The sequence below is a fragment of the Salvia hispanica genome, chromosome 6, assembly GCF_023119035.1.
Source record: "Salvia hispanica cultivar TCC Black 2014 chromosome 6, UniMelb_Shisp_WGS_1.0, whole genome shotgun sequence".
NCBI classification, from domain to species: Eukaryota; Viridiplantae; Streptophyta; class Magnoliopsida; order Lamiales; family Lamiaceae; genus Salvia; species Salvia hispanica.
Window position 1 is genome coordinate 17,952,612 of NC_062970.1, and position 27,919 is coordinate 17,980,530.

At 36.2% G+C, this 27,919-nt stretch overlaps 1 protein-coding gene across 1 annotated transcript; it reads left to right on the forward strand.

The window, feature by feature from the left end:
* Positions 1-17,554: 17,554 nt before the first annotated feature.
* On the forward strand, positions 17,555-20,966 carry LOC125194840 (protein kinase STUNTED-like). Its single transcript, XM_048093057.1, has 9 exons — positions 17,555-17,735; positions 17,976-18,055; positions 18,160-18,916; positions 18,991-19,239; positions 19,339-19,499; positions 19,582-19,658; positions 19,733-19,880; positions 20,067-20,216; positions 20,304-20,966. Exons 1-9 carry the CDS (start codon positions 17,555-17,557, stop codon positions 20,541-20,543), a joined length of 2,043 nt encoding a protein of 680 aa, XP_047949014.1. The 3' UTR covers positions 20,544-20,966.
* Positions 20,967-27,919: the final 6,953 nt, after the last annotated feature.

A 27,919-nucleotide genomic window follows, 5' to 3' on the forward strand; every position in this document is an offset into this window, starting at 1 on the left:
ATTTTCTTCATTCTATACTCACATTGCGAAATTGTAGGTACAAAAGGCATCCCAAAGGAAGTCCCGAGAATGGGGCTAACTTATGAGCTTCAAAGAACGGCAAGCTAAAGACGTTAACCAAGCGCTTGTTGGGAGGCAACCCAACATTTGTATCATTTTTTTCATATTTAATTTTGTTTTAGTTTAATGTGTTTTCTTAGTTTACCCACGTCCCTACCGACTTTTCAAACTTATTCTTAACTTAATTTTGAATAAGTTTGGGGGGATGAAGTGGTGGACCGTGAGTTTAGTTGTTTTTGCTTAATTTGGCTAGTTTTAGATTTTTTTTAATAATCCCGAGGTGAATCTTGTCGTGAGCATAACATGGAAAACTTAGAAATACTCATGTTTAAGGACATCAGACCGAGTTGCCTATGATAAAAAGTTCTTTTATGTGTTGGTTGAGTTGACTTGATGCATTGATTTGAAGGTTTAGTTAAAAGGTGCACAATTAATGAATTGCTTGTTTACTTTGAATCATGTTTATACCTTGTGAGACTTGAGCTATAATTTCCTTCTTGTGTGATTTATCTGCATTCATGTATTTGTTTCTAGAACTTGCTCCTAGTCTGCCTAAGTCTACATAGTGTTTAAATGATAAAAGAGGACGTTAGGCCATCCTTCTTAGCTACTTTCTATATCCAAATTATTGACCTTACTCAAAATATTTTTCCCTAGCTAGCCACTTTGAGCCTTTAAAGTCTTTTTCTTTGGAAGCTAAATAAAGGGAAATATCCATACACTCTTGGTGAATTTTAGTTTATATTTTGTGAAAAGAGTTGGAGAGATAAGGTAGAGAGAAAAGTAGTGTGCTTACTTGTGAAAAGTGCATAGACATTTGTGGTTTGAATGAGATATTCAGTTGTGCATAAAAAAAAAGAGGATGTAAAAGAAAAATGAAAAGAAAAGAAAAATAATCAAAGGAATTTGGGAAGTGAGAAGAAATTTAGACAAAGTCTAGAATTTACTGAGATTCGAATTGTTGGTGGGGTGCTAAGTTTGATGTAGTAGAACTTGATCACTTTTGCTATGTTTGGGTTTAGTCACTTTTTAGCCATATTTCCTCACCTTACCAAAGAGCCTACATTATAACCTAAAATAAAGACCTTTCGGATTTTTGATTTTAATCACATAAAGTAGAGGAGGGATTAGACTTTGAGCAAGCCTATGGTAAACTTTGCATGTTGCATGATCTGAGAGCATACACTTTTTCCAATAAACACTTTGAGAGTGAGCGATAAACACACTTCTAAACACTGTGAGCGCATGTACTTCAAGGTGATCAACGAGCTAGTAATGAAAATGCACTAATAAGCTTTGCTTGATTTGATTTGTATTATAGTCAAACTCTTTATTTCTTGTTACAATTTTTGAGGCAACTATGAAGTCTAGTTCTTAGCATCCGTGTTTCTTTATTAGTTTTTCTCTTGTTTTGTTTGAGGACAAACAAATAATTAAGTTTGGGGGAGTTGACAAACACGGATTTTGCATGTTTTTAAGGGCTAGATTTGACTTGTTTTAAATGTCAATCATGCAAATTATGTTCTTAAATTGCATATGTTATACATTTGGTATTTTTGATGTGTTTGTTGATAAATGATAGAAAAAGATAGAAAAAAGGTGCAAAAAGGCCAAGGTGCAGCAGCCTCTGTTCGAGCCCATTCTGCCAGCGATTTTGAAGTCCAATCAGTGCTTAGTTCATACCATTCTCTTCGTCTTTGAAAGAGCTTCGCGTGGATATCTCGCACGTCTCAATCGGAGTTTTGTGGAGAAAGTTATGTCTATTCTACGAACGTTGCGCAGTGCAGTCAAAGCTGACGGGAATTTAGGCGGAAATTCACGGAAGAAAAAAATTATTATATTGTGAAGCCCAATCTCTCCCAATTATTCTAGGGCACGAAAATTATCAAGCTAAACCTTTTTCCACCCTATAAATACCTCTTAACCTAATTTATATTCTCCATCTCAGAGCCTCCAATCCTTCTCCCCTCTACACATTCTTCCATTCCATAATCCACACATAATCATCCATCTTCCATTGGAGCGGAGCTCTGCAGATCCAGGCAAGAGAAGGCTGAAGATTGAAGATTCAACCTTGGGTTTTATCAATTTCTTTCATGTCTTGTACTTTAATTGGTGTATTTACTTGTCTATGAGTAGAACATCTTTTGTGGATTTTTTGGTGAAGATATTCAATTGATTTTCCTCGTTAGCTCTTGCAGTTATTTGATTTATCCTTGTGCTTTCTATGTTCAATTGATTAGCTACATCTTGAATACATGTTAGAGTTGATTAAAGTATTCGGGAGACGAAATAGTTGACTTGGAAAAGGGATAACTCACACTTTAATTCAATAGAACTCGGGAGAGTTGAGGTTTCACGTGAGGTCATTGGTCTTAACGATCTTTTAGGAGTTAGGTCTAAGAATTAGAAGGGGACTTCAATTATTACAACTAATCTACGGATTTCTCACCTCGGGAGGGGGTTTAATCTAGTTAAGTGACCGACTTAATAACTCTAGAGACCGTAATTCAAGGAGGTCGATTGTGTTTTGGATCCTAAAATTCTACATCATTCGCCTGCTTTGTATCATATGTTTTTATGCTTCTTGTTATTTGTTTATTTATTTTATGTCTAGTTTATAAAATCAAACCAAAAACTCTGTGTCTCTAGATAGTATGTGATGCTTAGTATATGGTAATCAGTTGCAATCTTATTCCCTGTGTTCGATATCTCGGTATTCATCTTTAGTTATACTAGATCTACCCTGTACGTATGCTTGCAGGTATATTTAGTGCTAATAAATAGTGCATCATATTTATAGATGAAAGTATGAATTTTGGGATAAAAATAATGAAAAAATAAATTAAAAGAATGAAAAAAATAGATATATTTTATTAGAGAGTGGGAAAATATTTTTTTTATTAATATGAAATTTTCAGATTTTTACGAATTTTTAAAAAATAATAATAATAAAAAATAATAAATCAACGGTCAATCAAAGCATGCCACGTCGGCTGCTCGTGCTCTTGCCATTGGCACGGACATGCTCTATGCATAGAGCAGGGCCCAGAAATCGCAATTGAAAGCTGAAGAACTTCAAAATTGGTAAAATCGACCGAAAAACTTCAAAATCAACACATAAATCTGTTTTTCGAAAATTGAATCGCAAATCAGATATCGTTGAAATCGTTGAAATCGTCTGAGTCTAATTTTCGAATCAATTGAATCATAAATCGTTAAAATAGATTCAATCAGTAATCTGACGGAAATTGCAAAATCTCACAAGAATCGCCAATCTCACGGTAATATGCTGAAGAAACCTAGATTAAAACACGAAAAGACAGTTTTACCCATTCATATTAAATTAATCTAAAAATATTTATTTTGTGGCAAAATCTGGACCACTCATTTAATAAAAATGAGTGGCTGATATTGCATCTCATTTCTCAATTAGCCTAAATAATCTCAATTGATCACAATCCCTATTACCTATACTATATTTTTTAACTTCTTAGAATTTATATTTTGGGTATACAATTAAGAACGTTATTTAACTCATTATGAAATGCATGATTTCCATTTAATTGTATTCAGATTCACACGTGACACTAATTAAGCGATATGTTTATATATTTTGTTTCAATTTTCAATAGCTATTATTTTTCTTCTCTTGATCACTTTGATAATATTTCACTTTACGACAGTCTGTTTTTATTTATAAGTTAGAATATTGAATTGGATTGAAAGAAACAAATAAGATCACTTCTGACCCGAATTGCCTGTGGGTTAGCTCGAAACCCGAAGAGTTAGGGTTAGGGCCAAAAATTTATAACACTAAAAATCTACAGCTCGAATAACCCGCACCCAAATAGCTCGACAATCCGAGCGGTTTGGCCCGAACCCGAGCGGGTTAGCCCAATTGATATCCCTAGTTATATTGATACTTGGAGTTAAATTATCTTAACCTTTAATTTTAAGATCTAATGCATATTATTTAGTTATAGTTAGCAATTTAACTATAAGTTAGCAATATAACATAACCCTTGCATATAAAATAATATAATAATGTTTAATAAATAGTTTCTTGCGGAACATGTTACAGTGATTAATACACTTTTAACCCTCTAACAATATCGTTACCGCCAAATTTATTTGCTTTAACTTATTTCTTCGGGCTTCATTGGTTGTATTGCTCCTTCACACTTCACATATATGCTTTAACTTTGTAAGCTGCATTTTGGAATTAATCTTTAATCACCATATAATTAACACAAAATTATCCACATTTAACAAAAATAAATAAATGAATACTTACTTCCACATCTTGATTTAGCAGGGAGAGGAACTCCGCAATACTTGGCTGTGCGGACGACTTTACGAGGACTAAATACCAACTCACTATTTGGTATAAAAAAGATTTTGCAAAATAATGAAACATTCACTTTTTTAATACTTGCGCAACATTTTGCATTGGGTCTAAAAATTCTTGGCACGGTTCTGTGCATATAAATCGAACAATACTTTAGGAAATCGAACATGTTGCTGAAATGTTGTTGGACGCCCCCGCTTGGCACCGGCCCCGCCACGGGAGGTGATGCTCGTGGCGGCGGTGATGCCCGTGGCGGTGGTGATGCTCGTGGAGGCGGTGATGCTCGAGGCGGTGGTGATGCTTGTGGTGCCGGTGATGTTTGTGGCACCGGTGCTTTAGGCCGAGACCACGGCGCTGCTGCACCCATCTGAGCACTCATAGTTATCATTGCGACGATCATTAGGGTCGTCGCCACCACAAAGTTTGATGCTGGATTAGTATTGGCCATATTTCTTTTCTCGTCTGATATTTGATTAGTTATGTTATGGGGTTTTATATAGTTGGACTAGCTGTACATATTTGTAATTTGGCAATAATCAATATGTCACATTTTGCTTGTTAGGTTTTCATATTATCAAAGTCTAGTAAAGAGTGTTTAATGCTAATAGGAAAGTTGGTTTATTGTAAATAATTGGATAATTACTAGGGACAAAATATTAAGGGTGAATTTTTTGGTTAATGATTAGTTACGTGTCAAAAACACGTTTATAATTACGTGTAACTATTGGAGGGCCACACCGGATCAGAGCCATCTTGAATTAGTTAATAATTAAAATAAGATATGTAGCTAGTACTTTGTTTTAGTAAATATATTTATTTTTCTTGTATTATTGAATTTCAATTTACGGTTCATAGTTGATTTGTAATGGAGTACATTACTAATTAGTATTGGCGCCCATGTAGATGTTCTCGTCCATTGTGGATTAATTTCTTTAGAAAATATTTTTCTATTTTTTTATTATAAATGTTCTTAGCTCATTGATAAACACGGATATTCTTTGCATATTGGTATACACGAGTTTTGCATGTTTTAAAGTACTTACTCGAGATGAGATACTTTGATAATGACACTAGATTTTAAGTACTCACTCGAGATGATATACTTTGATAATGACACTAGATTTTAGAGATTTTAGAAGATGTTGTTTTATGTTTAAGTGTAAGGAGAAAATATTATATTTATATTAATGTGAAGGAGCACATTTTTCAAATAAGGAAATATGACATCTTTTGTGAGACAAACAAAAAAAGAAATTGTGACATCTATTTTGGGACGGGGGAGTACTAGATTTGGCTAGTGTTGTCTATTTTTAATGCAAAATATGTACTTAAATTATGCTCCTTCCATCCTACCATAAATGATCAACTTTCCATTTTGGGTTGTCCCATCATAAGTGATTGATTTCCTCTTTTGGCATAAAGCAACACCTTTGTCTCTGTTACTTTATTTATTCTCTGTTTCTTATTGCCTCCGTCCAACTGAAGATGACTCACTTTCCTTTTTAGTTTGTCCATACCAACATAACTCAATACTATTGTAGGGATCAGACCGCTTAGGATTCACTAATTACCGAGACCTTTTTTATTGATTGGATCTGAGATGGCTAATCTCAGAAGTACAAGCAGTACAAGCGTGGTATCAAGATTACACACTAAGTACAAGAGTTACAAACAGAAACCCTAGACTAATCTCAAGCACTTCTCGGTCCTTGAGATTCCATCTTTTCTGATAGTACCTGCACACTTAGTAAGAGAGTTAGTCACAAAAGAAAATGATCCCGAAGAATCAAAGCACAAAAGAGACTAAGTCAGAGAATCGGGCCACGAGTGGCTCAGGTCACAGCAGTGACTGCACTAGGCCTCAAACCTCCCCAATCCTCACAACAAGTCACAAAGGAGAGCACCGTTGAACGAACTCACACCAGAGATCAGTGGAACCCTAGATCTCACCGGTCAACGATCACCACGGCCTTCTCACACGTGGACAAGCACACACAACTCAGAACTTCACCACGAACACAAGAACCCTCACAAAACACTCCAAGCACTTCGGGATTGATCACAGACAAAAGACCAAACCCTAGATTAGTGTATTGAATGAGAGAGAGAAGTGTATTGAATGAGAGAAACCAAAAGACTCTCTCTCACTTAACAAGCACAACACACATCCAACGGCTGTGAGGCAGGATCCGCGAGGAGTTGCCACATGGCGCGCATCCTGTGACATCCCTAACCTGAAACATGCATCATTTTACATTATTGCATATTATTTTATCATTTGCATATTAGATATATTAAAAGAGTTTTGTAGATATTAATATTAATTAAAAAAAATGTAGTTAATTATATATTTGGACAAAGTACTAAATTATTATTGATAGATATATATACCTATAAGTAAATAAATGTAATTATGATTAAATACTTAAGTATATTAAATTAGATTACCTATTTATAAATTTACCTACACATAATATATATGTGCATATGATATATGTATGTGTAAAATATATATATGACTAAGGAAATGCTAGTTAGATAATTGTTTACTTTTAGTATAGTTTATTATTATAGAATTGTTATTAGTAAGCTATGGTTGGATTGCAACGTGTTAAATTCTTAAACAATAACTTTTTGTCCAATTTTAAAAATACATTCTAAATTGCTTAAAGCCATATAATTAAGTCGGCTAGCTAGTTGGAATGTACTATATACTATGAGTTAGGCTTTTTTTTAAAAAAAAATAAAGAGAAAAGAGAGGGGAAATAAACTAGAAACAACGAGAGCTTTAAATCTATCAAAGTTTGAAGAGGTAGACTATCATTTGAGTAAATTTTCGCCTATACCAATTCTTAGTTTCTCATAAGTTTCTTTACTTCTAGTTACTGATATATAAATGATATTTTTTATCTAGATTTATATAGAAGACTATAGGGTTTTAAAGAAGTTTGTGGTTAAGTTATCCACTAAATACTTGGAAGTATCGATTGAATTCATCCTTTTGTAACTAATATTTGTATACGAATTTTAATCTTTGGCCTATTTAGCTAGAATTAATTTTTTTTTATCACAGTAGTTAATTAGTAGGCAACACTCCCATGATAATAAAGTGGTTTCTACACCTCTCATCTAAGATGTCTTTTTTCCAATCTTATAAAATATTTATCACTTGTTTGAGATGCTTTTATTGATAAGTGTTATGTTAATATACATTAATATAAAGTAAGTTAATTAGTTTATGCATAGATATATGAACTAATATATTTGAATGTTAACTGGAATTTTGATAAATAATAAAGTTACAGGGACTATGTTTATATATTGGTGTGCTATATGATATAGAATGTAGAAAATAAAATAAAATAAAAATAAAGCTTCTTAGATTAGAAAAAAATGAGAGAAAGAAATTAGAGTTTATTTTTTTAATATAGAATTTGAGAATAAGACACATATAGTTCCGTATATGTACTGCCCTTTTATTATAAGTTATATATGAATATGTATTTAATTATATAGGTGATAAGGCTCGTTTTATGAATCGGTTTAGGGTTAAAATTCTGTGCATTAGGGGCGCTAATGTGCATTATTGAGTTCAGGTGTGAAGTAAATCTGCCGGACCCAGGAGTTGCTGTTACCGGACCTGGCAGATGCAAAAGAGATGAAATTGAAGCAAAATCAGAAGTCGTCGTTCGGACCTGGGAGAATCAAAAGTTGGCGACAGGAGCAGAATGGAGCGAGAGCAGATTATTTTAAAAGAGTCTTACTCAAGGGCAAGGGCGTAAAATCACCAGAGGGATACCCTAGGGATCAGAGCCTCACACATATAAAGAGCTCGACCTTGAAGAACAAGATATCCGTGAACAGCCACTTCTATGCTCTCCTAGCTCTAGTTCTAGTTCCATACTTCAAATTTTCATTTCGTCTGCTGCGCACTTGGACATGGAGGATTCTGGCCACCGTGGTTCTCATCGCCATCGTTGTTATTTTGCTGTGTAACACCGCCTTGTGAAGGCGAAGAAACAATTTTATTTGCTTTCGTTTAGTACCTTGTTGGTTTTTAAGTTCCGCAACTCTAGTTTCTTGCTTTGATCTGCTGGATTCAGACTTATTTCTAGTTATTATGGAAGTTTATGTTTGCTTTTGGTTGGATATCTCTGAGTTTATGTTAATCTCTTGTTTTTAGCTTTCGTTCTTGTTTGTTGTTGGATGTTTGGAGCTGAGATCTGTTGGTTTGTTGTTGGAGGTTGGGGATTTGCATATGGAGATGTTGGATTTGTTAAATCTTGGTGTTTCGGAGTTGAAATTTCGTATATTTGGTGCTTGATGTTTACGTTGTGCATGAGTATGGCTATTTACTTTCTGTTCTTTGCATCCTTTAGGTCCAGTAGCGTAGATCTGTTAGTATAGGCTTTAATTTCTTGTTTTAAGTCTAGATCTTAAGTTTGCTTTGTTTCCTTGGTGTTTAAAACTCTGTTTTCTCTGCTATTCTCGTTTGATTCCCGAAGAAGATGAAGTTGTTGGTAGTTAGAACCAGATCTGCTTTATGTCAGTACTTTTCAGCATGTACTTTGCTTTTTCTGCATGTCTCCTAGACCTGTCAGTACGATCCACTTTGTCTCTTTTACTTTTCTGCATGCTTTTCCAGACGCTGGTAGTTTAAGGAAACTTGTCTTGCTTTTTTGCTTTATGCTTGTCTGTCCAAATTCGGAAAACCTTTCTAGTTAAGTTTACTTCAGCTGTTTGAGAACTTTAAAATATCGCAGTCTCTAAGTCATGTATGTTCCGTACGCTCTCAGTTCTTAGACCCAGTAGGTAGAGTAAAGTTCTCCTGATCTATTAGACCCAGTAGGTAGAGTAAAGTTCTCCTGATCTATTAGACCCAGTAGGTAGAGTAGAGTTTTGCTTATCTCTCAGACCCAGTAGTCTTAAAATCTCGACCCACAAATTGCGTGGCAGCAGCCAACCCCTTTTTCCAAAACATCCTCAAATGCAGTTTCGTAGCACCTTCGTCCTCGTGGGATCGATCATTTACTTCCCTGTGCTAAGTTGTAGTATAGTGGGTTGAGGTTTTTGAAGGGATAGAGTGCACCCAACGACCCCTTTCTGATAAGTTTCATGATCTTCTAGCCTCTGAAATCTAGTCGAATCCTCTGAACCTGTTAGATCGAGTGACACATATTACAGTACAAACCTGCACTGCACTCTTAGGACCTGTCAAATTATTAGAATGAAAATGTGCATTATTAGTCTATAATGTTGCATTATTAGCCGCTGTGCATTATTAGAATGAAAATGTGCATTATTAAATGACACGTGGCATTAATCTAACCGTCAGATGACAAAATCGTGGGGCTAGGATTAAGAAGGAAAAAGGACAAAAGATATGAAAAGGATTTGAATACATCCCTATATATATATATATATAGGGTTTTGATCTATGAAGACCAGATATAACAGAAATGCAGAACACGATCATACGTAAGACATTTTTAGGTCATAGATAGTTTATTTTTAGGTCATGCTAACAAAGCATGACCTAAAATGATCTTAACATGACATAAACCCAAATCTTATAATATGACCTAAAACTACTTAATTATGACCTTCCGTGTTTTGGGTTAATTATTGACCATTAGATCATCTAATCATAGGGCCAAGATTTGGGCTGCATTTCTGGATTTAAACACATACTTGTTTTGATCATCTCCCTATATATATATATATATATATATATATATATATATATTATACAATGACAATGGACCTTCGGGTCATATACAATGGAATCCTGGGCAGATACCAGGCTTGATTTGTCACAGAATAATAAATTGAACAAAGTGGCATATGCATATACATATGAATTTGTTTTATTATTTATTGGTTATTGCTATATATATATATATATATATATATATATATTTGTTAAAGAATATGTGTGAGATTTTGGGATATGGAATTAAAGGTAAGATTTATATACACTGAGTTGTGGCTCATATAAAACCACTATTATTTTTCAGGAATAAGATATCAGTAAAGCTTTTGGTTGACGTGGGTCGTAGGAACTGCACGTATCATCAGGTTCGGCGGCTGACGCGTTTTGGCAACCTTCTCCTCCTCATCATTTTTGCATGTAGATAAATGTGTAGTATATGGAGTGGTAAGAGGGTCCTACTATGGTTTATATTGTTTTGAAATATGTACTTGATAAATGTTGGTATTTGAATTTATATAATGTGTGTTTTATTTACTTGACGTGTGGATTATTCATTTAAAATTTTTGAATTTATTACTATAAGTAGTTACGTCATATAAGATTGGGTGTGACACATCCAGCAGGTTTGGCAAGGAAACGGGCCAGACTTAATTTGGGCCAACACTTATTCTTATGGGCTCAGCATAAGAGCAGCCCAACCGAATAATAAAATGATACCACTGTAGGGATCAGACCGCTTAGGATTCACTAATTACCGGGACCTCTTTTATTGATTGAAATCTGAGATGGCTAATCTCAGAAGTACAAGCCAGTACAAGCGTGGTATCAAGATTACACACTAAGTACAAGAGTTACAAACAGAAACCCTAGACTAATCTCAAGCACTTCTCGGTCCTTGAGATTCCATCTTTCCTGATAGTACCTGCACACTTAGTAAGAGAGTTAGTCACAAAAGAAAATGATCCCGAAGAATCAAAGCACAAAAGAGACTAAGTCAGAGAATCGGGCCACGAGTGGCTCAGGTCACAGCAGTGACTGCACTAGGCCTCAAACCTCCCCAATCCTCACAACAAGTCACAAAGGAGAGCACCGTTGAACGAACTCACACCAGAGATCAGTGGAACCCTAGATCTCACCGGTCAACGATCACCACGGCCTTCTCACACGTGGACAAGCACACACAACTCAGAACTTCACCACGAACACAAGAACCCTCACAAAACACTCCAAGCACTTCGGGATTGATCACAGACAAAAGACCAAACCCTAGATTAGAAAAGGAAATCGAAGAAGTTGCCTAACACTCAATCTACACCGGTAGAACTCTTAAGAACTGAGAATCATCGGTGGAACAGAAAGCTTGAAGAAGAATTCCAGCTAGACTCTCCGGAATCTTAGAGAGAAGGTAGAGAGAACGGCGGTTTCTGAGAGCAGAGAGAGAGAAGTGTATAGAATGAGAGAAACCAAAAGACTCTTTCTCACTTAACAAACACAACACACATCCAACGGCTGTGAGGCAGGATCCGCGTGGAGTTTCCACATGGCGCGCATCCAGCAGGTTTGGCAAGGAAACGAACCAGACTTAATTTGGGCACTTATTCTTATGGGCTCAGCATAAGAGCAGCCCAACCGAATAATAATAGAAGCCCAAAGCAATGAGTCCAATAAATCAACAACTATAAAATTGGAAACACATATATCTCTACTTTATTCTCTATCTCTTACTTTACTCTCTCCACTTAACACACAAATTATAACTCCATAAAATCCCATGCCGCCCAAGGAATGGGTCATTTTCCTTCAGACGAAGGAAAGTACTTTATTATCTTTTTATCTCTCTTACTTTTTCCTCGCTCATACTTTATTCTCTCCACTTAACTCAATAAATATCATTTTTCTTAAATCTTGTGCCCAAAAGAAATTATTCACTTATAGTGGAACGAATGAGTAATATTTGTACAATTTTGTATTTTTTGTATTTTATAAGAAATGTGCAAAATAGACTTAGAAAATGACAGAAAAATGTTAAAATTGAAGGTCGAAGGAGTCAGACCAAGTCATCGGTCTGATGACCCATAGTCAGCAGCTGCCAAGCGCACCAGAGATCGATGAAGGTCAAGCGGCCTGTTGCGGAAATCAAGCTTGAGCTGACCTCCCAACCAGCAACTGCCGAGATGAAGTCAGCAGTCCGTCGAGTTCAATGCTAATAGTTCAGGAGCAGGTCAGGATCTATTTAGACGATGTCAGTGGCCCTCTAAGTTTGTGGGTCAAAAGCATTCAACTCTAATTCGCTCCAAAATTTACCTTTCTGAGCCAAATATACCTCCTAATTCACCATTGAAGAGGACCAAACTTTCAATTGAGAATTCCTTTCTCCAAGAAATTCACTTTTCCATTCTGACATCATCATCCATCATACACATTCGGAGATTGAAGCTAAGGAAAGAGAATACCGAAGACTTTGAGATTCATTCATTTGGGTTTTATCTTTAGATTGTACTTCATGCTTCTTATATTGTGACGTGCTCCCTCCGTCCACGAATAGAAGTCCCGTTTCTCCATTTTAGTCCCTCCGCGAATAAGATTCCTGGTTCACTTTACCATGAATGGTAATAGGGTCTCACCTTCCACTAACTCATTCCATTCACATTTCATTTAAAACTAATATATACAAGTGGGACCTCTATTCCACTAACTTTTTTCCACCCACATTTCTTAACATTTCTTAAAACCCGTGCCGCCCATAAGTGGGACTCCTAATGGCGGACGGAGGGAGTAGTATTTTGTTACTTCGTCTATGAGTTGTGAATTCTAGGTATTTGAGCGTGAATCTTTATGTTTAATTAGTTCCAGTTTTAATATCCAAGACTTTATTTACTTGGTATAATCTTAATCGTTAATGATTCTAGTTCAATGACACGATCAATGTATGATCTTAAATGGCATACGGGGAATCAAGTTGTTAAACATGGTTACATGTTCGTATATTTTTATCAGACAATACTATATTCAAAGCTTCAAGTTTTGTTAATTGGACCACGAACAAATTTGAATTCCAGCGCACACATTTTTTACTTGCTACGTACTCCTACAATTCTATGGTTTTATGATATGAATTATATATTTGTTTCACTTTGGTGTGCCAATGTTACCAAACTTTATTTGTAAAAATAATGGATATCATATTATATTTTGGAATTAATTCACGTGTGCCTCTTTCTTTAAGGAGAAATAAAGGCGTATTGTTTTCTTAATTAAATGATTTGTCACTAATTAAATTTCAAAAAGAACTTGGCACTTTAGAGAAATATTTGCTCCGGTCCCAAGAATATGTAATATAGAGTATTGTAAGTGTAAATTATAAAGAGTGATGTTTAGAAATAAAAATTGATAACAATTGTTGCAAAGTTGTGATATATCATAGATGAATGGAGAAAATTAAGGGCAACATTAATGGTGCATGTATGTATATAGATATTATTTATATTAATATTTGTTGAATAGATACTTTTGGGAACATCTCACAATGGACTAAAGTGTCTCCAATTTAACCTTGGAACAATATTGTAGCTATTCAAACTTATTTTTACAATTGTTTTAAATTTATGGGTTAAATTGCTCCTCGATACTTAATGGAGCTTCCTCGACAATATAGCCTGCAACCAGGATTTAATATTTAGTCACAAACACAAAATTGTACTTACCTATAAAATAATAAGGATGTCCATTCTCTCATAAACATAGAGGTACACGGGACAAAATGTTCATAACAGATATAATTATGAAATACCGATCAAATATTGATAAGATTTCTTATTAATGGGGTAGTATATGACGTTTGATCCATTGTAACTTTTTCGTTGAAATTTTTAATACAATTAACATGTTTTTATCTATTTTGTCAATGTAGTTGTGCGGAAAAATTGGACCAAATTAATTAAATGACACAATATATAAATACATCTATATTCCTATTTTTTTATGAAATATAACATTAATTCGTCACAAAACTTGAACTATAATTTAAGTAGAACGGTGAAATAAAATATTGAGACTTACTTCCGCATTTTGAGTTGAGGGGGAGAGGACTATTGCACATTTTGGCGACATGAGCGACATTACGAGGGCTAAATACTTCCTCTGTATAAGTTACAAACATTTGGCAAAATTGCAAAACATTCACTTTTTTTAAACTTGTGCAACATTTTTGATCGGGTTTGATCATTTTTGGCGCTGCTATATGCATATACAATGCACAGTCCCTTATTAAATCAATCATGCCGCTAAATTGTTGTTGGCCGACGCTTGCAGGTGGAAGCGCCGCCGCGGCTGTAGCCACTTGAGCGTTCATAGTTATGATACTGGCGATCATGAGGGTTGTAGTCACCACAAAAAGGCGAGTTGAATGAATATTTGCCATGTTATATCTTGTTTGTGATTTTGTGGTATTTGATTTTTGTTGGGGTTTTATACACTTGGATTAGGCTGTATATAGTTGTAATTTGGCAATAATCAATATCTCACATTTGCATGTAAATTTTTCCTATTAGTGAACTATACATATTTGTAATTCGGCAATAATGCAATATCTCACATTTGCATGTAAAGTTTTCATATTAGTAAACTCAAGGAAGGAGAATTAAAGTGGATTTTCTTGAAAATCATTCTGAATATTTTTAATAGGGGATTTGATATTTAAGTCCTTGATAGTTAGTTACATTCTTCTTCGTTGAGCATGTGAAGAGTTGGAGTACTGAAACTTTATTGGACTACTACGTTAGTCTAGCAAAACAAGTCTAGACTATGATTGCAAAAGAAGACTCTCGCATTCAAGCAGGAAAGAACTGTTCTAATTCTACTTTGTCACGATCACACTTTGCTAAAGATAACAAAGCCTGATAAACCGTGACTAGGGGTGAGAATTAAGAAAAGTCGAATAGAGACGGAGTGGATACATTGATCAATCATATGTTTAAGAGTATCCAAAAGAGAATACTTGAATAAAATGACTCGATAGTATAAACTCGAGTCAAGGATTCATACAACACAACCTGTTAAACATCAGAGTCTTTAAGGAAAAAAGATAATTCAACTTGCTTTAAAGCACATCAGATACAACTGAGAATTTTGCATAAACACAAGACTAAGCCCACTTGGATCAACACCCTCCACTCCATCACAACTCAGCCTACACAGTGGAAATACATGCGAGACTGAGTGCGTATGAGCACTTAGTGAACACAAAACCAAAAGATACAATTATACATCGAAAATATTGTCAAGCCCATCACAGTAATACTTTGGCTTTTCTAAAAAGGTCCACCCTATCTAAATTATTCGTGAGCTAAAGTTTGATTGTGCAATCTAAGTTCTTTCTATAATTCATCATATCTGGACATCTTGTGCTAGAGAAGTGGTTACTTTCCATGTCACCGGACCGACCAACCCTTACGATGACATGCAATCCACATGTACACTAGTCCAAGTAGGGGCTCTCCCCTTGCTGGGACTTGATTTGATTTTTACTAACTTTTTGGCATAGCGCATTTGGTATAACCAAAACAGATAGGCATTACATAAAATATTTATGGCAAGATAGCATTATTTGCATAATAAATATAATCTCGAAAATACTTCATATTTTTATCCATAGTTGTATGTATGATTGAAAAGTTATCTTGTGTGTTTCCAAACTCCGCAAAATAACATTAACTCAGTTGGAGTTAAATTCTTTTGTGATGGACCTTGTCTAAAAGATAATCTATTTAACTTCGATAATCATTAAAAGCAGATAATAGGCACCTAAGGTATGCATTTCATCTTTCTCAGTGGGTTAAGCGTTAACTTTTTTCACTCTAATTAAATTGGAAGATTTAATTCTTGGTATTATTTAATAAGAGATTAATTAATTAAATAAATATGAGTATTTACTTAAATCATTTTATGCAAACTCACTTATTTAAATTAATTCAAAAGAATTTAAACCTAAGTAATTAATTTAATCCAAAGTGGGTCAAGCGTTAACTTTTTTCACTCTAATTAAATTGGAAGATTTAATTCTTGGTATTATCTAATAAGAGATTAATTAATTAAATAAATATGAGTATTTACTTAAATCATTTTATGCAAACTCACTTATTTAAATTAATTCAAAAGAATTTAAACCTAAGTAATTAATTTAATCCAAATTTAGCAATTAATTTACCTTTACCTAAGAATTAATTAATTGTAGCCCAACACTTTAAATCTCACATACTTATGTTCTTTATGGGGGTGGCTATTGAAGTACTACCATACAAGACAATTTAGTTAATTTGATATAAATAATGCCAAAAATAAAAATAAATTTACATAAATTTTGTATGTATATAATATTCTGAAATTTTAAATTTTAAAACCACAAATTAATTTTATTATTAGGTATGTTATACTATAGCAATAAAGCGAAAAAATTGGTATGAATAATTTCTGAAATTTTTTCACATTATTCGAAATACTTATGCGCAATAAAAAATTATTTTTTTCTTAAATATGTTGATGTATAATTTTTAAAATTTTAGTATTTTCCAAAATTATTGAAAAGTGATTAGTATGTGATTTATCTTAAATTAATCAAAAATTTAAAATTTAAATTAAACTTTAATGTGAAATCTTGAAAAAGTTTCGATTATAAATATTAAAAATGAGGTTCGCTTATTTGATTACAAAACAATTTGTTACGAGTAGTATTATTTTTGGTTTTGTCTTGCAAGTAAAACAAAACTAAACCCTCTTCTATCACTACTCTATATTCTGTTATTTGCCAGTATATGAATTATGGACAGTGATAAATGTATAATTTAACATTTTAAGAAAAGATTTAAACTTTTTAAATTATGGGAAAAGATTTTCTTTTCCATCATTCCATGTATATATAAATAAAACAGTAAGTCCTAAACCATGTGGGGATTTATCAGTATCATAAATCCTTCATATAATTTCTTTTTCATTGGAATAAATCCCAATGGTGAACTGACTCAAAACTATGGAAATTATGAAAAATATATTGATTCGTATTAGATTGCGGATTTGATACTTTGATATATTGTAATATTTGGGATTTAAATATAATAAGGATAGGAGGAGTAAGAGCTAAAAAATACGTGCATATTAAATTAGGGGTATTATTCTTTTCTAATTAATCGTATTTTAGTGCGTGAATGTTCATTTTCCGACGGTAGAAATTCGCAAATCTAATTCAGTACGGAAAAGGTATGTAATGATTAAGTAATTAATCCGAGTAATTATCATATTTAATTACTTTTAAATTTAAAACACAGTTACCTATTTCTTCTTCACATTTAATAAGAAAAGAATTCCAAAATGGTAAAACTGAGGTCTAAACTAAATAATAAAACCTCCACAAGAGAGAAAAGAGGTTTATGACGACAATGAGGATGGCGGTAAAGAGTTCGGAATCGTTGGAAGCCGGTGGCGGAGAAGCTGGCGCTGTGGTGGTGGTTGGAGTGAAGGTGGACTCTCGGAGTAAAGAGTTGCTAACTTGGGCGTTAGTTAAGGGGGCGCAGAGTGGCGATCGTGTTATCGCTCTGCACGTTCTCGATCCCAACGTCGGTGAGAAATTTTACAATGTCACTCTCCAATGTGTTTTTAAGCACCTAAATTTCACTTTTTTTGTGAAATACATACTATGTTTGATTCGAGTTTTCTTTTCCTTTGCTGGAATTGCCAAATATAATTAGTTTAATCGTCGCAATTTGAGGCTCTCGAAATTGCATAGCTGGATAATTGCGTTGCATTGCATTTTCGAGCTTGATATTCTAATTTGTTGCGATTTGATTTTGGGCGGAGAAGATGAATCGGATTTTCTTTCGCTGGTGAAGGCTTTTGATTCCATGCTGGCTGCTCATGAAGGTTTCTGCAACCTAAAACAGGTGTTTATGCTGTTTCTACACGTCTATATTTTCAATTTATTTTTAGAAGCGTATGCGATTTATTTTCAATCCACAGTATTGATGATATTATCAAATTTGGGCAGGTGGATTTAAAGCTCAAGGTCTGTAAAGGATCTCCAGTTCATAAAATCATTCTCCACGAAGCAAAATCATGTGGAGCAACGAGTTTAATTGTTGGTACTTCAGGAGTTGATCACAAAATTAGATCAAGGACCTCAGTTGCCAAGTATTGCTCCAGGAATCTTCAAAAAAATGTAGTATCAGTTATATGCATCAACAATGGCAAGATTGTTTTTGGTGGAGAATCAAATGCTTCATGCGTCCCGTTGCTTGGAAGAGTTGATGTCAAGCGACCACGATCAAGGAGGAAGAAATTGTCCAAAAGCCCTCTGAGTCTGCCACCCCAGAGACTCTCAACATCGTATAGCAATGAAAGTCAGAATGTTTCAATGGCTATGGTATCCGTAAAAACACGGGAAAGGCCTGAATCTAAATCAGGATGGGCAGTATTGCGCAAGTTTTTTTGTCATGGACTGATACTGCCTGAATCTTCATCTGGTAAGAAGTCATCTGTGTTGCGACGGATATTGAGTTTACCGAGTCGACTATCAGATGCAGCTATTTATCCGGATCAGAAACCGACTAGTACATCTGAATGCCTAACAAATCTGGACCCAGCAAGGGGAGATATTGTACCGTACTCAGTTGATAATAATTCTAATCTATTTTCATCTAAGATCTTCTCGGAAGAACTCAATGCTCTTACAGAGAAGTACTCAGCTACATGCCAACTGTTTAGCTACCACGAGCTCTTGTTAGCTACGAATAACTTCATACCTGGTTCGTTATGTTTCATTGGTTTGCTGATTTCCAATTCACTCTTTCTTCTCATGTGATGTATGCTATCTTTTCAGAAAATCTGATCGGAAAGGGTGGATGCAGTCGTGTTTATCGAGGCTGTCTACCAGGAGGCCAGGAATTGGCTGTCAAGATACTAAAACCATCAGAAGATACACTAAAGCAATTTGTTACAGAAATTGAAATGATTTCATCGTCCAATCACAAGAACATAATTTCCTTAGTTGGCTTCTGTTTTGAAGAGAACAAATTACTATTGGTTTATAATATTCTTTCTAGAGGGAGCCTGGCAGATAATCTCCATGGTACATGTATTTGTTTATTTCTGTATATCGTGTGCATCCTCTAGCATCACTGGATCAACTTGTAATTGTGTATCTCTTAATTACTGCTCTTACAATTAGGTGCTGAAAAGTCCAAAAACTTCTTTGGTTGGGACATGAGGTACAAGGTTGCCGTGGGAGTTGCAGAGGCGCTGGACTACTTACATAGTTCAGCCGAACCAATTATTCACAGAGATGTGAAGTCTTCAAATATTCTTCTTTCAGATGACTTTGAACCAAAGGTATTATAAAATTCAACTAGCACTCATTGCCTTGATCTGATTTCTGGTGTACTACTAATTCTGCCTACGCTTTCCCTTGCAGCTGTCGGATTTTGGCCTTGCAACTCGGGCTTCAAGTTCACATCATATGTGTACCTCAGATGTATCTGGCACATTTGGGTTAGATTTTATAGCTTTTTCTTAACATAGTTTGGCAACAGAGGATGGAGTTTAGTAATATGTTTATCTTGCAGCTACTTGGCTCCGGAATATTTTATGAATGGGAAGCTAAACGAGAAACTTGATGTCTATGCTTTTGGGGTTGTACTTCTGGAGCTATTAACGGGAAGAAAGCCGATTAATGATGGATCTCCAAAGGGCAAACAAAGCTTGGTGATGTGGGTAAGTATTCTTTTCCGAAGTCTGGATGTGATTTACTTTCTCTTAGTCGAAATGATTTTGGAATGTTTTCAGATATCAACCCATTTCTTTTCAAATTAGCACCTCCAGAACGATTTCTTAGTTTCTAGTTAATCGAGAAAGGACAAGCACGACTGATGTGGCTGTACTTAAACTGTTTCAATTCAGGCAAAAGACATTCTGAAGAATGGGAAAATCTCAGAACTCCAAGACCCAGAGTTGGTTGATGCTTATGACCAAGAACAATTTGATATTATGGTCTCAGCTGCAACCTTGTGCACCAGACACGCGCCACAATCTCGTCCTGAAATCAGCCTCGTAAGTAGTAGCAACTGGAGTTTTTTTCTGCTAAAAATGGTTATATCCGGTTATGATTCTTTACACTGTCTGCGCGGCTCAAAACAGGTCCTCAAACTTCTTCAAGGTGATCCAGCAGTGGGCGAGTGGGCTAGGCAGGAAACCGAGACTTGTGAGGACTTAAATATGATCTATAACGAACAATCCGCTACAGAGATCCAGTCCTTCATAAACCTCGCTTTGCATGATTTAGAAGATGATTCCACCTCCTCTATCAGCACCGAGCTGAACATATCCGTGGAGGATTATTTGGGGAGTCGTTGGAGCCGTTCATCAAGCTTCAGTTGAAATGTACAGCATAAACAGGTTGATTCGACCATGTACATAGATACAGAGGCTTCATTTGTTAGAGGTATTGGATGAGATGATCCAAATGGGTTTCGACCCAATAAACAAAAATTTTCAAAGGACGCATTATGGTGGAATCGAACCCGAGACCTTTGGCCTCAAGCACTAATCACTCATATAGTGTTTAGCGTAGCCAAATTTTCAGGTCTCTTTCTTCGTACAGCAAAAGTTGGTCGACTGCGTGAAGGATTGCCAAACTAATGCAGTTAAATGGGTATAATTCTCAGACACAGGTACTACTTACTGAGTAGATGTAAGTTGTTTGTTGTGTTTAGGCTAGAACTTGTCTACATTTTAAATATACAGTTAGTTAGGATTTGTGAATCTTTAGTTGTTAGAATCTTATATTGATGATTACTAGAAATTAATTAGGGTTTATGGTTGTATGCTTGTTTGTGTTGTGGAATCTGATTCTGTTTTTAAGGTTGTTTGTCCTTTTGCTACCTAATGTTTGATAGGGACCATATGACTTTAAAGTGTTGGTGATTAAAGTTTTTGTCGTTTGAGGGTAGTGTCCCAAGTGGACGATCCAAGAATATAAATGAAAGGGGGCAAAATTATATGTACAGATAATTTGAGAATTTAAGAAGGAACAAATATAAAGAAATTTTATAAATTTTGCAAAATTATTAAATAAAATAGTATATATTAATATATTTGAGGAGGGGCATTTGCCCCACCTAGTAATACACTACATCCGTCCCTTCCCAACTAATGCCCCCTTTTTAATTTTTATGACAAATAATCCACTACCTTCTTCGCATGCACAACTAAAAATGGGTCAACGCAACTTGAATCATTCACAAAATATTATTGACAACTAAAAATGGATCAATGCAACTTGAATCATTCACAAAATCTTACTCAATAAGTTGCTAAATTTTTGTGAATGAAAGGTGTTGAGAGAATAAATGTCGTTCAAAATTTTCATTACATCTGGCATGAAAGACTGATTAAAATTAGTTATGTTACATATCTCAGTGTCTCATTGTCCTGGGCCGAAAATGGCTAGTTTTCAATCAAATTAATTATGCATATAATGAATCGATCAATTAGTGGCTAAATTCTATAAATGGGGTTGTCTGGAAAAATGCTTCCATCAATAGGTGGTTTTTTTTTATTTCTGAGAATGGGTGTTACGCATTCTTAGAATGCGTGTTTAAATACGCATTCTCAGAATGCGTATTTAAACACGCATTCTAAGAATGCGCAACTAAGTGATTTCGGCAGTCAAAACAGAAAGTCAACAATTCAAACTTAAAAACGCATTCTAAGAATGCGTATTTCAAATACGCATTCTTAGAATGCGTATTTGACCTGAATATAATTGGGCTTCCAGAACAGAATCGGGCAGAAGCATTCTGCCCTTTGCGCGAACTCCAGCCTCCTTGCCCGCGAATCTCTTCCAAGAATGCCACATTTCCGTCCGATTCTTGCATAAATCGCCCAAATTCATCTAATTGTTTCTCCCTCAAGGTAAGTTACATGCTTTCTTCTTAATTTAGCATTATATCCATAGTTTGTGGTGAAAATTGTGATTCTAGGGTTTGTGGCTAAAAAAAAAATTTAGGTTGTTGGTATAAATTGTATGTTCAATGTTTGTTATTAAATACTAAGATTTGGTAAGTAGTGTCTTTTGAATTGTTAATTCGTAAGATTTGGTATATAGTTTATTTTTAATTATTTAAATTTTGAGATAAAGTTGTGTATGTATTGCAGGATTATGGACACAGAATCTATTTGTGTCCTTTTATATTGGGATGGAAGAATAGTACAAATTGGAGGAATTGGTTTGTCTTATGAGCCACCCGTGGCAAATGCATATCTTGTCTTAGATGAGTTTCTTCCATATAATGAGTTGGTTAGCAGAATATGTGATTGCATTGGAATCAATGTGAGTGAGTATATGATTAGTTTGACATGGAAACGTGCAATTCAAGTGGGTAATGGATATCACTTTGTGGGCGTTCGACTTTGCGATGCATATATGAGGGATATGTTTGCAACAGCTATTCAATCAGGTCAAATTGAGTTATTTGTTGACTATCAAGCTAATTTAGCACAACAACGTACTCCACATACGGTCGTTGTCTATCAATCTAGAAGGGGACAACGAGAAGTTCAAGATAGAGTACAATATGATGATGGGCCATCTGGACATAATGAAGTTAGTCGCGATCCGGATAATGTTGGTGATGATGGGTATGGTTTTGGGGATGATGGGCCTGGCTTTGGGGATGGTGGGTCTCGTTTTGGGGATGGGGGACTATCTCCCCATAATGAAGTTAGTGACGATTCTGAATCTGAAGACCTTGTGTCAGAAAAATCAACAACCCCACCTGAATTGAGTGAAGAATCAGAAGCAAACCAAGATGCATCCGACAATGAGACATTGAATGTGCCTCGTAGGTACGTCCCAGTAGTCCCGCCAAGTGAGCAGGAGTATGAGCATCCAGGGTTATCTTATTTTCGTACTCTACCGACGACAGAAGGTAACTACTATGAAAGTAACCATGATGATTCCGAATCTAGCAGTTGGTTTTGGGATGAGAAGAATCCTACACGGATTGGGTTAGGAACCAAATTTGATACCAAGCTACAATTGAAGACTGCTGTTACTTTGTGGCATTTGGAGTCATCCACAAAAGAATACTACGTGGTGGAAAGTAAACCAACAAAGTGGAATGTGGAATGCAAAACTCTGAAGCCACCCAAAGAGTCGGAGAGCACGAGCTCAAATAGGAGACGACACAATCAAACAGGTTGTATTTGGAAACTTCGGGCAATATTGAGGAAGCACGACCGCAAATGGGAAATCAGACAATGGACTGATAGACACACTTGTGTAGGTAATCCCAACTCCAAGGACCACGCCAACGTCTCATCAGATATGGTGGCTTTGTGTGTTAAGCATCATATTCTAAAGGACCCCGGGTATACACCTAATTCCATTATTGAGGATGTGAAGCAAAAGTATCATGTTGAAATATCCTACAAGAAAGCATGGTATGCCCGGAGGATGGCTATAGAGCTTGCTTTTGGTGGATGGGAGTCATCATTCGAAGATTTGCCTAGTTATATGATTGAGTTGCAGAAGCGCACCCGTGGAACAATTGTTGAGTGGCATCATGATGAACGACATAGTACCGAGACACGGAAGTTTTTCAAGTATGTATTTTGGGCATTCGGGCCGTGTGTGGAGGCTTTTCAGCTTTGCAAGCCAGTGCTAGCAGTTGACGGAACTCATTTGCGGGGCAGACTCAAAGGTAAACTTCTTTGCGCTGTTGGATTTGATGCAAACAAGAAGTGTTTACCTGTTGCTTATGCAATTGTTGATAATGAAACAAGTGATAGTTGGAATTGGTTTATGAAGTTAATCAAACTTCATGTTATGAAAGGCGATAGAGATGTTTGCATTATATCTGATAGACACCCAGGAATGTTGAATGCAATGGAGTCTGATATATGGGAACAACCACCCCGAGGAATACACCGATTTTGCTTAGTACATGTACGGAAAAATGTGTTGCAGCATCACAAGGGTGTGAGGGTGAAGGGTCTAGTGTGGAAAATGGGGATAGCCACAAAGGTGAGAAAATATTTCAGGAAAAGACGCCACCTAGGAAATGTTAGCCCAGAGGCAGTTGAGTACCTTGGGCGTATTGATGCAGAGCAATGGACAATGGCATACGACAAAGGTCGTAGATGGGGTGAAGCAACGACGAACATGGTAGAGGTATATAACAACGTCTTGAAAGGAGCCAGAGATCTACCTATTAGGGCTTGTATCGATTTAACATTTTGGAGAACAATTAAGTGGTTTCAGACAAGATCAACAGAAGCGGCACAATGCCAAACTGAGTTGACTCCGTGGGCGCATGACAAATTGACTGAAAATGATGCAAGAGGCCGAAAACATGTGGTTAGACGAGTCAACACTCTGGAGGGCAGGTATGATGTCTTATCGGAGGCACGATCCAAAGGGAAGGGTGGAAACTCTTATGAGGTCAAGTATTTGAGAAAAAAGTGTAGTTGTGGGAAATGGCAGATGTGGAGGTTGCCTTGTTCTCACGCTGCGGCAGTTGCCAGAGATCGAGGAGATAACATTCTACGCCTTGTGAGTAAGAACTATTTGAAGTCAAATTGGGTGAAACAATATTCTTTTGGTTTTCGTTCACTTAGGCACCAGGACTATTGGGAGATACCACCATGGACATTGGAGTGTTCAGTAGGGCAATTTGTTCCTCGTTCCCGCGGTCGGTATAGAAAAGCAAGAATACAGAACCAGATGGACGAAAATGAACCTGATCAACCCAGGCGACAGAGGAGTTGCAAGATCTGTAGACAAGTAGGGCATGACAGGCGTAACTGCACAACGGGGAGCACTGTGTGATTTAGTTGGACATTATTTACTACTATTTTGATTTGGTTTGTAACTAGACATTATTTACTAGTATTTGATGTTGTTGGTTTGTAACTTACTACTCCCTCCGTCCCAGAGAAGTTGGCACACTTTCCTTTTTAGTTTGTCCCACAAAAGATGTCACATTTCCCTTTTTGGAAAAAGTTCTCTCTCACATGAATATAAAAATTATATTTTCTCTCTCCATTTAACACACAAAACAAAACCTCCTAAAATCTCGTGCCATTTTCAAAGTATGCCAACTTCTCTGGGACGGAGGGAGTACTATTATTTTGATTTAGTTGGACTTTATTTACTACTATTTTGATTTAGTTGGACTTTATTTACTACTATTTTCATTTAGTTGGACTTTATTTACTACTAGACTTTATTTACTACTATTTTGATTTAGTTGGACTTTATTTACTACTATTTTCATTTAGTTGGACTTTATTTACTACTAGACTTTATTTACTACTATTTTCATTTAGTTGGACTTTATTTACTACTATTTTGATTTAGTTGGACTTTATTTACTACTATTTTCATTTAGTTTGTAACTAGACATTATTTACTATGGAAGAATGGATTAAAAATTACATAAAATGTAGTTAAGTTGAATATCACAAATGTTTGCATCTAACAAACAACCACAAACTACTTGTAAGTACTTGGTGTAAACTTGATGGCAGCTACCCCTTTGGATGTATGCGAGGATGTTCTCCTAGTAAAGAATCTTGTTATATTCCGTGTCAATCCTCGTGTGGAGAGTGAAGAACTAGAAGCTGGCCCAGAAGCCGCCCCAGACTCATGACGAGCCTTTGTGCGTGACTCGCGCCAAGCTGTCTCACGTGCCTCATTGTCCTCAGCATCATCATTCACTTCAGCTTCATCCTCCTCAGCATCATCATCCTCCTCAGCCTCAACCTCCTCCTGTGTTTGTAATCTTACTCCAAAATATTCATCAAGGTTAACTTCAGAATAATATTCGTCACCCATCATCTGTGAACTTGATCCAGCATGCCAAGAAGCACGCGGTGGGTCACTGCATCCTCCGCCCATCTGCGAGAAACCTACATCCCGCCTATACCCTGGACCGCCAATACGGACACCAGGCCGTCCTTCGCGCCTAGCGTTGTGAATGATTGGTCTTGTAGTGTCAATCGCTGATCGCTGGGTAGGCACAAAATCAAGACGTTCAGTCTCCCCACATATTGTCATACAAGTCGACACCATGTTTAGAGCACGTTGGATGTCCTGATGATATGCCGTCTCAGATCCGCTAAGGCAGTGATACACATTGACCAACGTCTCCAACTGCACAGAAAAAAGACATTATTCTACTGATAATGCACTATAAAAACGACAAAAAAAAAATAAATATTACCATCATCGTATGTGTAGAGGCAGTCTCATGGATGCCTGGCTGGCCATGGATGCCGGGTCTAGTAATGTAAGTCACAGTGATTTTCCGAAACCAATTCATGTAGTCAGTATTCGAGGCATGTGGATACACCTGTTGTTCTATTTCTCCCCGGTTCCTCCAATACTGAACGTAGTAAGCATGATGAGTTAGCCAGTTTACGGATGACTTACCTCGTCTTGTACTTTCCCATCTCTCATAATTGTGGAATTGAGTCTCATTAAGAAAAATATGTTGGGGGTTTCCAAACTGTCGTGCAACTCGATGACCCAAATACGGCTCCACAATATGATAGCAAATGAGGTAGTTAGTGCACGCCCAAACATCCATCCCACGCGTGCACTCCTCTGGTAGAGGACGACGATCCAAATACGGCTCCCAAATAAACTGAAAAAAAAGGTTAAAGGGTTAAAAAAAGAAAAATATTCAACAAAGAAGATTACGAAATATTTTAAAAGTGACACCTGATTGTCGTGCAAATGAGCCAATTGTTCCCTATAATAACTTTGAACATGTTGCGGGGCTCTACCCACATTCAATCGCCCCCTCCACCTAATAATTCCAAAAAATTTAAAAATATTATAAACACGTGATATAGATAACTTAATGACATAGAATAAAGATGTAACCTACATTATTCCACATGGTGTCGTACCATCATACTCAACCCTATCAACTATCTCGGGTCGAATATTGGGTATCCTCTCCCAAGCCCACATCTGTAGAAGGGCCAATGGGCCACCGATATTTTTCTGCTTTTGACACGAAGCTTCACAAAGGTAGTGATATAAAGTGGCAAGCGCTGTTGCACCCCAACTAAGTTGTGAACACTGATTCTCGTCATCTAGTAATAGAATGTGGTGGAAGGGAATTTTTCTCCCCGAAGTGTCTGGGAGGATCAAACAACCTAGTAGGAGTAGCACAAATATACGTGCATGCTGCATGTAATAATACTCGGGTAGATCGTCGTCAAGACGGTGTCTAACAACATCCTTCAGTGTAGTGGCATTAAATCCCCCCAACTTCAATTCAGCTTGACTAGGTTCTATACCTAAAAGCGACAAACACGTATCCACCCAGTACTCTCTCGTGTGGTTCACTTGTGTAAGGATAACTGGTTCACATCAACCCTTAAACCCCAAAGCATCTCGACATCTTGAAGGGTCACTGTAGCTTCACCAACTGGAAGGTGAAACGTGTGTGTCTCGGGACGCCACCTCTCAATTAATGCCCCAATAAGTGAAGCGTCCAACATTTTTGGCTTTCCACAACGGTACACGCCACCAAAACCCATCCGCTCTAGATGCCCCAAACACTTGGTCATGCATTGGAGCTTGAAAAATGTTATTATCCAATTTGCGTGGTTGAAAGGTGTCGGTATCATTCCCAGAGATTATACTTTCAGTTATATGATACGGTTGCAAGTAAAGTACGCTCGGGTCTTCGGGACCACAATACAAAGGGGACGGTCCAGTTGATGATGATGCCATT